General features: G+C 31.4%; 3 protein-coding genes across 3 annotated transcripts; 1 reads left to right on the plus strand and 2 right to left on the minus strand.

The window, feature by feature from the left end:
- Positions 1 to 472: 472 nt before the first annotated feature.
- LOC123660858 (mitochondrial import inner membrane translocase subunit Tim9-like) lies at positions 473 to 1,544 on the plus strand. Its single transcript, XM_045595885.1, has 3 exons — positions 473 to 725; positions 814 to 909; positions 1,333 to 1,544. The coding sequence occupies exons 1-3, from the start codon at positions 681 to 683 to the stop codon at positions 1,465 to 1,467; spliced, it is 276 nt and encodes a 91-aa protein (XP_045451841.1). The 5' UTR covers positions 473 to 680; the 3' UTR covers positions 1,468 to 1,544.
- A 2,171-nt stretch (positions 1,545 to 3,715) lies between these two features.
- LOC123661245 lies at positions 3,716 to 6,946 on the minus strand. Its single transcript, XM_045596231.1, has 2 exons — positions 6,898 to 6,946; positions 3,716 to 4,489 (listed from the first exon to the last, which is right to left on the minus strand). The coding sequence occupies exons 1-2, from the start codon at positions 6,944 to 6,946 to the stop codon at positions 3,765 to 3,767; spliced, it is 774 nt and encodes a 257-aa protein (XP_045452187.1). The 3' UTR covers positions 3,716 to 3,764.
- A 1,424-nt stretch (positions 6,947 to 8,370) lies between these two features.
- Positions 8,371 to 16,602, minus strand: LOC123661169 (UDP-glucosyltransferase 2-like). Its single transcript, XM_045596156.1, has 4 exons — positions 15,677 to 16,602; positions 9,676 to 9,898; positions 9,224 to 9,440; positions 8,371 to 8,997 (listed from the first exon to the last, which is right to left on the minus strand). The coding sequence occupies exons 1-4, from the start codon at positions 16,487 to 16,489 to the stop codon at positions 8,682 to 8,684; spliced, it is 1,569 nt and encodes a 522-aa protein (XP_045452112.1). The 5' UTR covers positions 16,490 to 16,602; the 3' UTR covers positions 8,371 to 8,681.
- Between the last annotated feature and the right edge of the window lie 1,232 nt (positions 16,603 to 17,834).

Consider the following 17,834-nt stretch of genomic DNA (forward strand, 5'->3'; position numbering starts at 1 on the left):
CCATTTTAATTTTCGGAAAACCTTTTCTAATACAGCCTTGGATAAGTTTGTTGACAATAGGCCTGATTCGGTAATTATTAATTATAATTTCTTCTTTTTCTTTTTTTTTGTCAAATTATATTTTGGCTATACTATTACATACATTACATACATTGCGTATACATTTTGTTCAAAATAGGGTTTTATGTACTTGTGTTCAACTCCTTGGATCTGAAAACTAATAATAAATTAATTTATTTCTATATTATACAATATTCTGTCAGATTATAAGTAGAATAGGTGTCCTAAAAGTAAGTCAGCCAAAATTTTTAAAATCAATCGATTATTTTATTATTCGATTTTCTTACGAAATGTCATATCTCTATGATTGGGTGAACTTACTGGCAACTCTGGTATATATCAGTGCCCTAAAAGTCTAGATACCAGGCCATAAACTCCGAAAAAAAAGAAAAAATCAATAATCAGTTGGCACCGCAGAGTATAGTAATAGTTACTTAAATACTCTTTGATAGTTACAGAAAGCTGGCACTACTGAAGTACTGATACCTCCTAAATTACTAACCTCGAATTTCTGAATCCTAGTTATAAGGTCTAATTAATTTCTTTTTGAATGAAATTATTATAATATAAAATTATTTGAGCGATAATAAAAAATATTTGAGCTATATTCATAAATTACGATGGCTGCTCCAGCACAAATGAGTGAAGCTGATCAAATAAAAACGGTATTTGTTACATTTTCGAAAATAAACATTTTGATTATTGGTCCTTAAAATATCGTTTTTATTACAAATTTTATGTATTCTATTACAGTTTAAGGACTTTTTAGTGCAATACAACAAACTATCTGAACTTTGTTTTAATGATTGCATTCACGATTTCACATCAAGAAATCTGCGACCATCTGAGGTATGTTTTCGTTCTAAGAATTTGTTAAAAAAATATTCGCGGTGTCAAGAAAAAAGAAGATAAGTTAAATTATAGTCAAGTCAATATATAAAATTTTGATAATGAAATATTTACACCTATTGTTTAAAAATATTAATAGTTCTCATGGCAAAAAGGAGTTAAGTCTAGTATATTGAGCATTAAATAAATTTCAATTTTCTAAAAAATCACACGAGTTGCTTTCTTATACATTGTCCATTGTGAAAAGTTCAAATATATGTACTTATCTTCTTTTCCTGAACACCACAGGTACTGACATTTTGATTTTCATTACTGATGATTAGATTTCCTACTAAAAATAAAAATTTTCAAGAAATGAGAATATCCTAATACCTTTCTTTATAAAAAGGTTTTATATAAATAAGGCTTTATTTAACATTACAGGAAAAATGCACAGTGAATTGTATGGAAAAGTATTTGCGTACAAATCAACGAGTATCACAAAGATTCCACGAGTTCCAAATGATAGCTAATGAGAATATGCTTGCTTTAGCTCAGAAATCAGGAAATCCAAGCTAAAGTTTTATAGTTAATTTTAGTATTATCTTATTAGTGTTTCTGTTTGAATGTTGTCAAATAAAATGTTGTTGAACAAAGCCTGACATTTACATTATAAGAGGCCTATTACTTTTGTGTCCTACAGAATCTTTATGATTATAATCCTTCCTTAGAAACTTAAAATCTTGTTGCCCATAAGTCATGCTGTTATCTAATATTCAATTTTTAAATTATCAAAATTTTTTTATCACAATTTTAGGTTTTTAATGCATTTAAGAAGCTATCAAACAATGTATTCTTATTCTTATTAAAATTTACTGATAAGAATAACTTAAAATATATTCACATTAGTCATCTATAATAGTATCAGTATTAGTGAGATGAACAGTGCTGTTTAGGTGCATTAAGGATGACGGAGGTGCATTATTGACGCATCCACAGTGTGTATAAAGACAAATATATAATTTCTGTGTTTTCTATAACTCAAAAAGTACTTACTCGTTAGATCTCGATCAAATTTAAATGGAACTCCCATATCAATCATTACCTTTCGATTAAAAAAGACTCATCAAAATCACTCCATGCAGTAAGAAGTTATGAGGTAACGCACATAAATACAGCTATCTATAGGCTCTATATATTTCCTCCGTTTTTAAGACTGTTAAAAAAGCAAGCTGTTCTGCGAAGTGAAAATCGATTGTGACAAATTGTATGGAATGACGTATAATTTCCCGCCAACCACGCGCCCCTGCCTCTGATAGTTTTTAGTTCTGATAGTAAATTCGGTGTTTTTTATAGTTGCAAAAATTTTAGGCCCACTCATGTATATTGCTCGCAGCAATAGCAAAATTCGCAACGTGAGTTACAGCCGATGATGAATGATGATGATGATGATCATGATGATGATGATGATGATGATGATGATGATGATGTGATGATGATGAAAAAAAAAATGATTTTGATCCCGACCGAGACCCGCGAATGAATAATTTTAGGACGCATTTATTTTTAATTCACCTATAACTCCTAAGATAGTGTTAAGGATTAATACTGTATCCATCTTAAATAGCTTTTGAATTACTGCATTATACAAGTAATCATTTTTTCAGAGCTAAAAATGTGTAGTGAGCTATTCTTAAAAGAGCACATCTCTGACTTCTTTGTAGATCTATAAAAAAAAGAAATAAAATTCCATCATACATTATTTTGTTATAACTGTATCAAAGGGCTTAGCTTAGCGTTTACGAAGAAAGCTTCCACTTAAAGAAAGCTTTAACCTAGACTAACGCCGAGTTGCACGAAAAGAAATTAAAATTTAAGTAGCGATTAAACTAATTTAACCGTAAGAACTGTATGAAATTCTTGTGACAAAAGAGTATATATGGTAGTGTGTGTCAAATACATGGTAGTGTGTGTAATGCTTTTTTTATTGATTGAATGTATTTTTATACATAATTTTTAAAATAATATTAGCATTCTGTGCTCCTTCTCTATATAAACTACTAGCTTTTGCCCGCCGCTTCCCTAGAGCAATATACCTAAGGGTTAAGACTATTTATTTTTTCTGTCTATGCTGAAAGTACTTCTTTATGGAGAACACTACACCTAGGAAGGTTCGAATTGAATAGTAACCCCATAGTGGTGAAACGGGAGTTCAGAGTTTGTATTGGGAAACAACTGAATTAATTTTATGTCATTTCCGCCGTCTTAGACTTCGAAATAACTGCCATTTTCGCAATCAACGTCCCAAAAAACATAACGACACCCATGTCGATTATTAGGGTTATTTACCCTATTTCACCCCCTAAGGGGTTGATTATCGGAAAATCACGAAAGACATATTTGCTTATTTATTTTTGGGAGTACTCCTACGAAGCTTCGAATCGAAATGTCTATTTAATATTGTTTTGCCATACAAATTTTGAACCACCATTTTACTCCTTTAGGGGTTGAATTTCGAAATATCATTCCTTATTCCTTGTATACATCATAAAGGGAAACTCTGTGCCAAAATTCTAGCTTTTTAGGTCCAAAGGAATGCAGAATGCTAATATATTTATTTAAATAATGTATAAAACATAAATTAAACCGATAAACAATAAAAAAAGAAGACATTACATACACTAGGCATATATACTCTTCAGTTTAATGTTCAAATTTATAATTTAAATTAATAATTATGGTCAATTTTCGATCACTGGGCGACCACTCATATTCTCTACAATAGAACATGAGAACTCTATACATGAAAGAAATGAGTAAACAAAAATCGTTCACAATATTTTATTTTACGATAATTATAATTGATAACTTGATATTTATTTTGTGTTACATGTGATTTTACTTTCTGTGGGAGATGTACATGTTACGGTTTTCTTTGTGCAAGATTTTACACAGCTTGGTTCTGGAGGGGAAAAATCTAAGACAAATGAAGACTGAGAAGAAGTATAATCAAAGTGGTAGTCATTGAACTTGGCTTCGATACTATATTTTGCCTCTGTTGCTTGATCATTGTTATCTGTATTTAAGACATATTTTAGTGGATACGGCCCAGAAGGAGCGTTGCTAATATTCGAAGGCTTAGTGCAAATGCTGTACTGCCCACCGCGTCTAATTATTCTAATTAAGGGTTGATTAGAGACAGAAGTTTTGCAACATGATGTAGATGAGGGACAAACTGCTAAACATTTTGGTGGCATGCAACATGGCTTTGAACACGGCGTTTTAGAACAACTGGATGGGCACGGCGTACAATCACTTGATTTCATACAGTTATGTTGTTCAATTTTCTTAAGTACTTGACATGCTATGTGTCCTGGTCGCCAACCACAACGCAACTGGAAATAAACTATTTTATATAACAAACTATCAAAATAATGGAACATAAAGAAAAATGTTGAAACCTGATGTTCAGGTGAATCCTTCGCTGTGTACAGCCATCCCATATGCTTTGGAATGGGACCCGGTTTAATTTCTCCTTTTCTTAAACATCGATGTTTAGGTAGGTCGCAACGACCCAAACAACTGACAGAAGATTTATTTGCTAGAGATTAAAAAATAATTAAAACAAATACGCGACATTAAATTTTTTATTTTATATGATTAAAACAATAACTAACATCGACCAGGTTTACAGCAGCACGCCATTTCTGTTAAAGGCGATCCAGGAACAAATTAATTTTCTGTAAGTTTACTGATTTTTGCAAACATGTCAACACACACTTTAATACCAACAAATAGGCATATATAATCAAAACTTACGTTTTATGGCGTTATAGAAGTTTCTACTGTTGCCATGTTGTTTTAACATAAATTTGTCCCTCTTACATTCTATTAATTATATCTTCAGATAGTACTTTAAAATAGTGTAGTATGTTTTATTGAAAATATATGTCAAAAATGACATTAAATATCTTCTTTATTGTGATTTTTTAAAGAATGTAATAGTTGTATTGTAGTGTCCCTTTTTGGCCTGTTCATATGAACTTACCTAATACTTTTTTTTTGTAATCTATATCTAAAGATAAAAATAATCTTATGTTTTCATTGATTTGGATATTTTGAAATGTTTCTATCTAAATGATTTTTATGGATAGAAAAACTAGGTAGGTACTATTAGCAAGGTACATTTGGCTAACCTTGGTTATAGGGTAAGATCGGTCAACTCGTAGGTATATAGGTAATACGAAATTCGGTACTTATATTAGTGTTGATAATATAAAATGCGAGGTTTTATCACTACGCTTTGCTTCGCTCTTCAATTTGCGTTTGACGCTCTGACTCGTGTGTCTGCTGCATTCAATTAAACGAGGAAAGTCAATTTTGTATAATTTCACATCGTTCCCGATTTCCATATGGATTTTGTTATCGATTCGATATCGATGTTGGATTTGTTGGATATTTGATAACTTGTTCTGTAATAACTTGTTTGTAATTTAACTTGTTCTATAACATTTTTATCCAATGTTTGATTGATACTATTTAATTGAATTTATTTTAGACAGTTTTAGGCAAAGATCAGATCTTAAACTAATTTTTAAAAAATAGTATAAAAATATTGCTGATTTTCTTGGGAAATAAGAAAGAGAGAAGGAAAATGTGTGCTTGCATCTCTGTCTCTTACCCCTACAGTATTATACGAAACGTAACTCTCTCTCTTTCTATTTTTACTAGCTTATATCTCTCTCTCCGCCTCGCCCGATGACACTTTTCGTAACGCCCACATAATGCATTCACCAGCTTACTCCCCACGTCAAGCGTGCGTAAAGAAGTTTTACTTCAAAAATCCTTAGACAGTATTTCGATCCAAAAGTTGTTTCAAAGTCAGCAGTTTCGTAGCTGAGGTAAGATTTACTGCCATTATAAAAAAAAAAAAAAAATAACCAGCGATATTTTTCAAATTGCCTATTTTTTCTATATTTGTTACATTATAATTATGTAGGGGAAGTAGGTACGTACAAAATGGCACATGGTATGGTTTAAGGTCTATAACATTTTATTGGTAAATCATATGACCGTCATATTTCACATAAATTATCTTTGGTTATTCACATGCACAATCCAATTAACATTCATTAAATGAAAATAACGGGTTTTTTTTAATAAATCGAAGTCAAATGAAATTCATTTTATCCATATTATGCTATTTATACAATTAAGACTAGCAAATATTACCAATACAGTAACAAAATGATAAACGCATGAAAGCTATAGATTAGATAGAACAAATGAAACGTTTCTTCTTTAAAAAATGTTAACATAAGAAGCATGAGCTTAATGCAAACAATTTAGGCATCAAAATGAGCCTTAATTAAAACGTCTGGCTAAGAACGAGAAAAGCTATTGTTGCAAATTATATACTATATGGACAGTCCTCTTCATCGTCCTTAAAAGCTGTATATATAATAACTTGTTCCGTTACATTTTTTATGTTCTTTTTTTTTAAACAAACGGTATTACATCAATATACAGAAATACACCATACACAATAGTATCACTTAACAAAAATAGTTTCCGTTATTAAAAATTTTCATTTTCTAATAACGCTTCTTGTAACGTTATATGTCAATTTCTTAGATGTTTCTAAGTTTCCTTGTCCATGAGACGTTCTATAATGACTGGTTCTATTTTTTCAATAAGGGAGAGCCAATGTGAAGGTCGTTGGATTGTCTTTAGAAGCATATAAATATGCTAAGACAAAGTCTTGTAGAAGTGTTGTTTTTAAGGTTCAAATGTTTTTATATGCTAAACTAATTGCTAAATCCACATTGTAATGGAAATGTTACTTTCTTAAACATAAAAACCTTAGGACTATAACTTTTTAAATTATATTATTAGCATATATAGTTGCTTGTGTTTGTACTTACAAAATACTTGTATCTTAGAATTATGTGGTTTATATGGTACTATCTGTGAAAATATAACAAATCCAAATTGCTCGTTTTCTCTTACCACTTATGTCATTATGTTCGTTGCCTGGGTAATTGGATACTTTATTCATTTTGTTCTTATAACGTTAGTAAAAAACAAATTATATAATAAAAAATATTATGATTTTTTAAAATAAATGTTAGTAAAGTAGAACAAGAATTTAGTAGGTAAATATTGAAATAAATATGTCAGAAGTAGAGAAAACAACCGCTTAACTAGCGCTAGTAGTGTAGCAGAGTCATCGGCAGTTTGCGGGTTCGATTCCCGCTCGGAATTTATACAAAGTAGAGTATTTGTACAAATATTTCTTTCCGATTTAGATATCTGTCCTTGTGGGTCTCCTCACCGTGCCTCGAAAAACACGTTAAGCTGAGCAAGTTTAAGGTCGGTCTCGGTTGTTACCATATACACCTGATAGCAATCGTTACTTATAGTAGGGAATATATCAACTCGCAGTGGAGCAGCGTTGTGAAATAGGCTCCGACACTTCTCCTACATGGCGAAAGAGCCCTATGCCCAGCCGTGGGATGTTTCAGACTGAATCGTGAATTAGAGAAAATTGCGGAAACTTACCATTTACACAAAAAAATGTTTCAAGTCACGGCGCTCGAATTAATGAATTAAGTGCGTTTAAATTTAACAGGTTTCAGAAAATAGGTATTTATTCTAAAAAAGAAATAGAGAAAAATAACAAGGATTAGAAAATATATTCACAAACAAACCATTTATGTTAAACCTTACGAATTAATACAACAAAAATATACTAATAGACTTGTACCTACATCATAGAAAAATAGTCCGATCTTGTCGAACTTTATTTTAAAATTAATAATATTTTAACTGACTAAATATACACTAGAATGAGCTTCACGAGATCGTGTTGAGGTACAGTACCTACTAAGCCATAAATAAAGCACGTCGACGAAAAAACGGAACCGAAAACGAAAGAAACAATTGGCTAATTATTTATTTATCTATCTATATAAATAAAAATGAATGTTGCTAAGCGCATAACTCGAGAATGACTCGACCAATTCGACTTTTTTTTTTCGATGTTCCTTATATAATATTATAATTAATGGAAGTAAATAGAATTTAAATAAATAAAAAAAAAAAATGTGTTTAACATTAATTAACAACAAAACTAGCCTTGTGAGTCTTCACAAAATTATTATAGTTCAATTTTACGGCGCTGGTACAATAGTTTACTTATATTAATAAAAATGCGATATTACTAAAAAACCAAGTTTTTTCCCTTTGAAAAAATCTCATAAACCTCATATAAACATGGACAAATGCTCATGACTAGGTACAACTAGTATAACTAGGTCGGGGTATCAAAAAATTAACTAAGTATAGATGTTCTCAAGCTACGGTAACCACTTGTAACCCAAGTGGTAAAAGTTATGAGGTAACACGCATAAAAAATACAGGCGAATTGAGAACCTCCTATGTTTTGAAGTCGGTTAAAATATAAAAGAATAAGTCTGTAAATGTTACAGGTATGGATGACTTTTATTATATAGAGACATATAGGTTAATTCGAAATTACTTTCTTAAGAACCTGATAAGTAAGAGTACGATGTTTCTGAAGCACTCTTATTATATAAAACAATCTTAACTGTGCATAAAATTTCGTCTCATAAAATCGAAAAAAAAAAAATAAGAATTTAAATAATGGATTTTTTTGGATTTACCTTCCTAATATTAGTATACAGATTTCTGGACATTTTAGATTTATTATGGTAAGACAATTTTCGGTTTGTAAAATTACTGCAGATTTAAATATATTATTGGACTATACTTTATTCACGTTTCGTTCGTTTTGAAATTTTGCTTTTTCTGACGTGTTCAGAAACGTTTTTATCTTTCTTCATTTTCGAACAACATAATTTAAAAATAATCAATTTAAATGAGTAACCTATTGATAACAATAATACCACACAAATAGCAATGACGTCCAAGTTATGGTACTCATAGAAAGGTAAATCTGCAGCTGCAGTTCTGAATGTTAAGTTAGAATAACGAGCTGCATATTCCGTCCAGTATATTGCAGTATCCATAGGAGACATAGGACGATCGTGCCACGCCTTCGATAAAAGCTTTACTTTATCTCTAAACCTGCAAAAGATTAAATGATATAGTAACACTTTTACTCCCTCATTAAAATTTAAGAATGTTTTCTTTTATTGATTCTTAGATCTTTACTAATCATATTATATATTATCTATACAGATTCTCTCTAAATTATAATATAATCGTCTATTTTAATCAAGGTTATTTTCAGTTAAGATAAAGATTTTAGATAACAATTAAAATGAAATAATTTTTTTATTCATTCACTTACTTCGAGTCTAAAACTGTTTTGAATGCAGCAATCAGATTCTCTTTCGTAAGATCTTCAATCTGTAGTTGTATACCAAGGCCACTCTCTTCAATAGCGGCAGCATTGGATGGCTGATCGCCAGATACAGGCATTGCAACAATGGGTACTCCGAAGTAGAGTGCTTCAGTCGTACTACCCATTCCAGCATGTGATAGGAAAGCCAAGATTTTAGGATGTCCTGAAAATATTTTAATACTTCTTATTAAGTTTTTAAATAATTACTTCGATTCATATGATAGATAATAGCTTTTGCTTTGATCAAGATATCTCTAAGTTATTATATACTTTAAAACTACAGTATTACTTGTATGTTACAAAACCTTTTTGGTATTTGGTTTTAAGAAATCTTAAATAAAATAATTATTATAATAATTTCTGATACCTAACCTTTTTATCATTTCGAGCACACTTACCCAAAATATCGACTTGTGGCAACCAAGTGGATGAGTATAGTTTATTTTTATCCATTAGCAAAGTCTGATCCTCCCATTTCCATATAAACCTTTGCGGCATTTCAGCCATACTTTCTAAAATTGCTTTTAGCTTGTCCTCTGGCATAGTGGAACTTTTAACGACTGAACCGAAACTTATGTATATGACACCATGTTCTGCTTCTTCGACGAATTTCAGCAAATCCTTTAAAAAACGTGGCTTTATAGTGTTAAAGAAAATAATATTTTTTTTTCTTTTGTGGTAAATATATAGTATTTTGCTCATTGTACAAATTGTTAACTTGTTCAATTATCTTTATATATTAATTAATCAACAAATATTGCAAAAGTATGAAAAAGCGGGATCTCCTAACGCAAGTCCTTATGCATTTAAAAGGAGCTCTCAATAACAAATCAGTTTTTGTAAATCTACAAGTCAATTTAAGACTAGTTTTTTTTTCTCTGGCTGGGAATCTGAGATATCGTTAAATTAAAATTTATCTCAATTAAAAACTATTGAATAATTGACGATATTCTGTGTTGTAAACTCAAGCTGTATATTTTATAGTTTTGCATGGGGAGACTCACCTATAGTTATACCGTTTAATATAACTATTGAAGCGGATTCGTCTTTTATAAATGTATGTCAAATTTTTAATCAAAGTTTCATCACAAATAAAAGGTGCAATTTAATGAACAATTCACAGATTATTTACAAGATCAGAAGGTGTTATCAACTAGCTTAATACAACGGCAGCGTAGGTAGCACTACAAGATACGGTATAAGGAATATATATATATACCAATACACGCTCATTGGAAGGCTTATGCTGAACTAACCAACGTTTTTAATTTTTTAAAATTACTTATAAACAAGTGTGGTGGAGATTTCATTAGGCAACCCGAATACTTTATTTGAAATGAAGAAATGATTTCAAAATATGTACCTACTATATGTATATATATCTATGTATATATTTTAGCAATATTTATATATAACTAGCTAACCCGGCGAACTTCGTATCGCCTAACAGTCGATTCTTTAATTTTATTAATTTTTTTTTTAGAATTTTTCTCTCCGTAAGAACTGTCCTCGTACTTCAAGGAATATTTTAAAAAAAGAATTAGCGAAATCGGTCCAACCGTTCTCGAGTTTTGCGCTTAGCAACACATTCAGCGACTCATTTTTATATTATAGATATATTTTTAAATTTATTTTGTATATATATTACATGATAAAATAACTATTAAAACACTTAACTAAGGTAGGGCATAGCAGAAAATATTCTGCTCATAATCGGGAGCAGCCCGGCTGGGTCGACCTTACAGAAGATCACAGTTAAATAATACTGCTTTCAAGCAGTGTTGTGTTTCTGTTGCGAGTAATCCGACCAGAACTCCTGGGGGGTTACGGGTCGTCGGCAACGCGTTTAGGATGCTTCTAGTCTTCAAGGCGTTTATAGGCTACAGGAATTTTCCTGCTGTGCTCTACCTCAGTTTGCTCCATTATATAATATGCCATTATCCGAAAATTGTGGATGGGAAAATTTATATATTGTCGATTCAAAACTTTTATTTAAATACTTTCTTAAATTTGCGGGGACAGTCTACCGTATTGACAGGATGAACATTAAATTTTTTGACAGTTACCCATGAAAATTTTGTACAGGATTTATTTTCTTTTATTTTTTTTTTGTCGTCAATTTTCCATGTTTTTAATACAATAGTTATTCTACTATTCGAAACGGAGACAAATACGAAAAATCAAAAATCATTTAAATCAGTACAGACGTTCCGACGAATCCGACTTTGTTTAGTATATTAAGAAGATATCGCGTAGGGTAAGTATGATAAGTTATCTTTAGAGTTGTAGTAACATGTTTTTATATTTTTTTTATAAAAAGCTGTGCCCGCGACTACGTCCGCGTGGAATTTAACAAAAAGTTAGTGTGAAGTTCACAGAGTAATAAAATATCTACGTTTCTAAAATAAAAGTAGCCTAAGTTACTCATTATTACATCTGCTATCTGCCAGTAAAAGTCCTGTCAAAATCGGTCCAGCCGTCTCAGAGATTAACCGGAACAAACCGACAGACAGGCAGACAAAAAATGTAATAAAATGTTATTTTAGTATATGTATCGAGTATACATCCATATGTGTTTAGTAAAAGCGTTTATTTTAATGTTACAAAAAGACACTCCAATTTTATTTATTTGTGCAGAAACCCGACTTTGTTTTATATATTAAGACTAGCTGACCCCGCAAACGTTGTTTTGCCAAAAATGTTATTTACCCCATTAATCCCCCCCCCCCCCTTATAACTTAGGGGTATGAAAAATAGACGTTGGTCGATTCTCAGACCTACCCGATATGCCCACAAAATTTTATTCAATTGTTGTGAGTTCAATGTTTAACACCATGACACGAGAATTTTATATATTAGAAGATATCGCATAGGGCAAAGATTATCATCTTTGCCCTATGTTATCAGCAGTTATTAGCTTTATCTTTAGAGATTTAGTGACACGTTTTTAGAGTTCCGTATCTCAAAAGGAAAAAGTGGAGCCCTTTTGGAGGATCACTTTGTTGTCAGTCGGTCTGTCAAGACCCTTTTTCTCAGGAACGCGTGGAGATATAAAGCTGAAATTAATATCAAATACTAAGGTCTACCGTTCTTTAGAGCTTTAAAAATCAAACTTGTAAGCCAACGCAATCAAACGATACAGCCGTTTATGCTGCAAATTTTCGACATTCGCAAGGGAATCAAAACCTACAGGGTACTTCCTGTGAACTCAAAATCTTGAAATACGAAGCAACGTCGTCAACGTCGCACAGATAAAGGAAAAATTGCGAAAGGCATAAATTTTTAGTTACATCATAAAATATATATTTTTTAAATTTTTGTACGGATCCGTTCGGCCCTTGGCCGGTTTTTTAGTTTATTTATTTTTAGGTTATTTATAGCTGTGCTCGCGACTTCGTTCGCGTAGAATTTAACAAAAAAATATTTTTCAGTTCGCAGAGTAATAAAATATTTCATTTCTAAAATAAATGTAGCTTAAGTTCATTCATTATTTACATCTGCTATCTGCCAGTAAAAATCCCGGCGAAATCGGTCCAGCCGTTCCAGAGATTAATCGGAACACACAGATACAGACAAAAATTGCACAAATTGGCAGACAGATAAAAATTGTTATTTTTGTATATCTACCGTGTCGTCTAGGAAACTAGTAATTTTAGTTCGAATCTTTCGGCAGACTGAAAAAATCTATAAAATAACAAAAAATATTATGCTTCAGCCTATCGCAGTCCACTGCTGGACTGCCAAAAATGGCGCGAACTCATGTGTTTTGCCCATAGTCACCACGCTGGGCAGGCGAGTTGGTGACCGCAGAGGCGGCTTTATCGTACCGAAGACGCTGCTGCCGCCGCTGCCCGTCTTTGGCCTGTGTATTTCAAAGCCAGCAGTTGGATGGGTATCCCGCCATCGGTCGACTTTTTAAGTTCCAAGGTGGTGGTGGAAATATCTTATCCCTTAGTCGCCTCTTACGACACCCCCGGGAAGAGAGGGGGTGGCTATATTCTTTACTGCCGTAGCCACACAGCAACAAATATTTAATACTAGCTGTGCCCTGCAGTTTCACACGCGATAATATGAAAAAAAAACAACAAAAAAAACAAACTCTTCAGCTTTATAATATTAGTATAGATATTTGAATTATTAATTCTTCCGTGAAGTTTCGAGAAGTGTGTTTTTTCTAAACATAGATACTAAATATGAATATCATGTATTCGGTGCACCGTAACTTATGGCACAAAATATACGTTTTTTAGAATGTCTGTTTTTCTTTAGCACAATGGTCACTAGCACCAAGCTCAATGCAAAATGCTGCTTTTTTCAACCCTGTCATGCTCATTATAAAGGAATTAAATATTTAAGAAGGTCCTGAGAAGCTGGCGACTTCGAAAATATAAATAATTATCAACATCAAATCATAAATCATAAAAAATTATCAACATCAAATTTTTGGTGAGCAAAATATTCACAGCGCGCCTTCTCACAGGTTAAAAATAAAGTCAAATTTAAAAATCAGTTAAGAACTTTTTTTCACACGAAATGTGATCTATTACACCCACAAAACCCCATTTGAAGAAACACAGTTAGAAGTAAAACACCATGTACTTAATTGCGATGAATGATGTTATTAATATTCATTTATTAATACTTTATGTCACAATGACAATGTAAAACCAATTTTTTTTTAAACTAGCGACCCGCCCTGGTTTCGCACGGGTGCAAAAACTATCAGTGTTTTTCTACTACATTATGCACGTATTATACATATAAACCTTCCTCTGGAATCACACTATTTATTAAAAATAAACGGCATCAGAAAACCGTTGCTAAGTTTTAAAGATCTAAGCATACAGACAGTGGGAAGCGACTTTGTTTTATATTATGTAATTATAAATAAATATTAAATACATAACTGCATACGTATTAATAAGGTGTTGTTTTTTTTTACTTTAGTACTAAGCCGGCATTTCGATTCGATTATTTTTCAGTATTCTGTACTTGTCTCACTTCCCCCCTCTGTCCATACTACGAGTGACGCGATTAATGACAATTAACCCTTTAACCGCCATGTCATAATTCGCGCGAAGTGTCTGTAGCGCCCAGCAACCTTTAGGTACAATTTTGCATAGTGTTGTAAAGTATAGTTATCGATAAACAAAGTACCTAATGAAATAAATAAAAATTATAAAATTTTAATCAAAGGTTTAATTTCTTTATTAAGTATATAGTACCGCACATAAATTAATCTTCAAACATACGTTAATCAGTCTTTAAACATACTTAATCAGTCTTGATTGTTATTTATTCATAAAAAAATTAATACTCTGGAGATGGACACGGGCTGAAAGTCTCTTGATTTTGTGTTAATTTGTGTTAAGTCTTTTGCACGAGTATTACGTATTAAAATGATATTCGTTTCTCACTGCACAATAAATTTAAATAAAACAATTTAATAAAAGATATAATTACCTCTTCGTCGATATCAAATTCTTCGTCTGACACAAAGTCGTCATCACTTTCTAGAATTCGTATTAATTCTTCAGCAGTCGTTATGATACATTTCAATTTTAAAAACACGAACGTAAAACTTACTAACTCACTACTATATCACAAAAACACGCGCAACACTAATGGAAAATTTCATACGGTTGTGACGTCATGAACGGTCGTGTTTATCCGACGCAGGCGCTGGCTATGAACTGGCTATACTGGCGAAAAGGACTCAGTCTAGGGATGGGAATTAGCATTTATAGTTGTCCTTACAAAAATAACTAAATCGCTAATTTCTTACAAAATATAGATTTACACAGAGCAAAAACAACACGTTATTAAATAACAGTTACATACTTTATATACTTTTTTTTTATTCAATAACTTGGTATAAAAAATTGGTAATAAATTATAATATTTTTGTATATAAATATTACATATCTTATAAATTCTAACATTATGTTTCATCACTACTGTCGGATAAATACGACATGGCGTTGGAAGTCATATACTTTCTCCATGATAATATTAGTAAATTTACCTTAATTGAAATAGTATTTTATTTTGTTTCTTGATATAGTAAATCTGATTTGTAACACTAATTAAAAGGTTAAATAGATAAACTTTAAAAAAAATGTATTTTAGGCTAAAACATCATAATACGTTTAGAAATTGAATATATAATACACAGGGTTTTGTGTCGGATAAATAGTTAAAACACAACAGTGAGATCTATTAAAAATGTTTTCCGCATATTTTGAGAAATTTATATCCATTTTATTATTATTATATTTCTCTATACGTGAAACAAGATATAATATCGTCCTTCTGGTAAATATATATTATTTATTTTTATTTACTGCAGTCATAGGTACCTATTTATCATTTATAAGTATACATAGATATAATACTTACTCCAGTTAAAGGTTTAGCTTCTTTTACGTGAAAGCCGCCTACTTCAATAACGTTAGCTGGGAATAGTCTTGATCCAGTTAAAATGAAGTTGTGATACAAAAGTGAAAATTTTATATCTCTAGCTAAATCCTCTAAAGGAGGAATATCATCATAATACTTTGCTAGTGTTTGCTGATTATGTCTCTGACTTATATAATAGTAGATTGTCTTAAAATAAATGTCTAAAACAAATCTTTCAAGTTTTTGTTTTAGCGTCGGTCTCGTGCCTCCATCCGTAAAATGAAAAGAAACAAACGACGGATTGCTTGGAACTCCAAGTCTATTATAATGCCAAGGCATTAAGACGTGAGAAGATATGCCTACAACAGGTACTTGAAGCTTATAAGCTATGCCCAAAGCACAATCACTGTTAAATTGTTCCATTACCATTACGTCGAATTTTTGTTTTTCTTTTACAATATTTTGTACAGCTTTATTAGCTAACAATACTTCACAATTGTCCTTTCCAGAAGTTGTTAATTCTAAACCCATTTGTAGCACAGTTATATAAGATTTACGGAATGGTAAATTATTTTCTATACTTTTGAGAGTGCCCGACAAACTTATGTCATGATAGCGCTCTTGTGGCGTTGCTTGTGGAAAATGCGATATCACTGTTACATTGTGGCCTCGTTTTGCTAGTTCTTCTAAATACACTTTAAATACGATAAAATGACTCTTTCCGTGGTACGGAAAAATGCCTAGAATATTTAATGCGGTAACATTGTATGGTATTAAAAATAGTACCGCAAAATATAACGCGTTAATATTCATAATTTTAAAATCGTACACACGCGGCCGTCCGTACTATTCAGGTTTCTAACTGGTACTCGTACTTGCGTGAGTGAGCGAGACTACACGCCGTTCGGAAGGAGACATACAATAAAGTTGATGATTATAAACGAGTAGTTATTACTATTATAGTGTGTTTCAGTAAAGATAAATAGTTCTCTTCGTGGTTATATTGGCTAAACTGGCTTCAATGTTGCCATATCTTGATATAAAATTTCTTTAACTACTTAAGATAATCGTATTCTTAATTTTTTAACCGACTTCAAAAAGGAGGAGGTTACTCAATTCTACCGTATATATATACGGTATGTATGTTCAGGGATTACTCCGTCGTATATGAAGCGATTTTGATAATTCCTTTTTTGTTGGAAAGAATATATCCTAAGTGTGGTACCATGATAAGGAAACCAGGATCTGATGATGGGATCCCAGAGAAATCGAGGGAAACCCTCGAAAATCCGCATAACTTTTTACTGGGTATACCGATTTTGTTGATTTTTAATTTAATCGAAAGCCGATGTTTATCATGTGGTCACATTTAAATTTCATCGACATCTGATTACAACTTTTGGAGTAATCTTTGATAATGCCTATTTACTTGACTATTTTTTCGTCGACATACGTTGTATTACTTGTCGATGTAATTCGGTTTAGAAATAGTGCGTTCAACGATAAATAAAATACACATGATATCTCAATGTAAGTCCTTGTGATATTTTATGGCCAACTCCTAATTCGGCTGTTATTTTAGGTGACATTCAATTTATAAGTGTTCGTATATTGTAGATAGCATACTCATTGTATGTATACATTTTTTGCATTTAAGCAATTCAGCTGAGATAAGATTAAGCGGTTTTATCAACTATCAGGTATTATTATTTTTGATTGTCGTTCTATTTATCGATAATCCAAGTATAATTTAATATATTATGATAAAAAAATATTAAGATTTACATCATATACGATTGTCGCAAATATGTAATATTATAAACAAAGCTTAATATATTCAAATGTATAAATTTGTTAGTTGTGTTTCCATAACAATGTATATATAGCGATATATAGCAATATATAGCAATATATATGTGGCGTTGCAACCTTTATTGTAACTTTTATTATTTAATTTATTATTTATTTAATAGGGATGATACACAACAGAAAAAGCTATAAAAAACAAGAATGAAATACTTGTAATCATAAAGGCCAATTTCAATATTTACGTTTGTTATTCTTATAAAAATACGCTTATCAAAGGAGATAAACCAGAATTTAACGTAGTATGTGGCGTGAGTTTATTAGACGTGCATCAGCACGTAATTATATAGAT

The sequence above is a fragment of the Melitaea cinxia genome, chromosome 16 (assembly GCF_905220565.1).
Source record: "Melitaea cinxia chromosome 16, ilMelCinx1.1, whole genome shotgun sequence".
NCBI classification, from domain to species: domain Eukaryota; kingdom Metazoa; phylum Arthropoda; class Insecta; order Lepidoptera; family Nymphalidae; genus Melitaea; species Melitaea cinxia.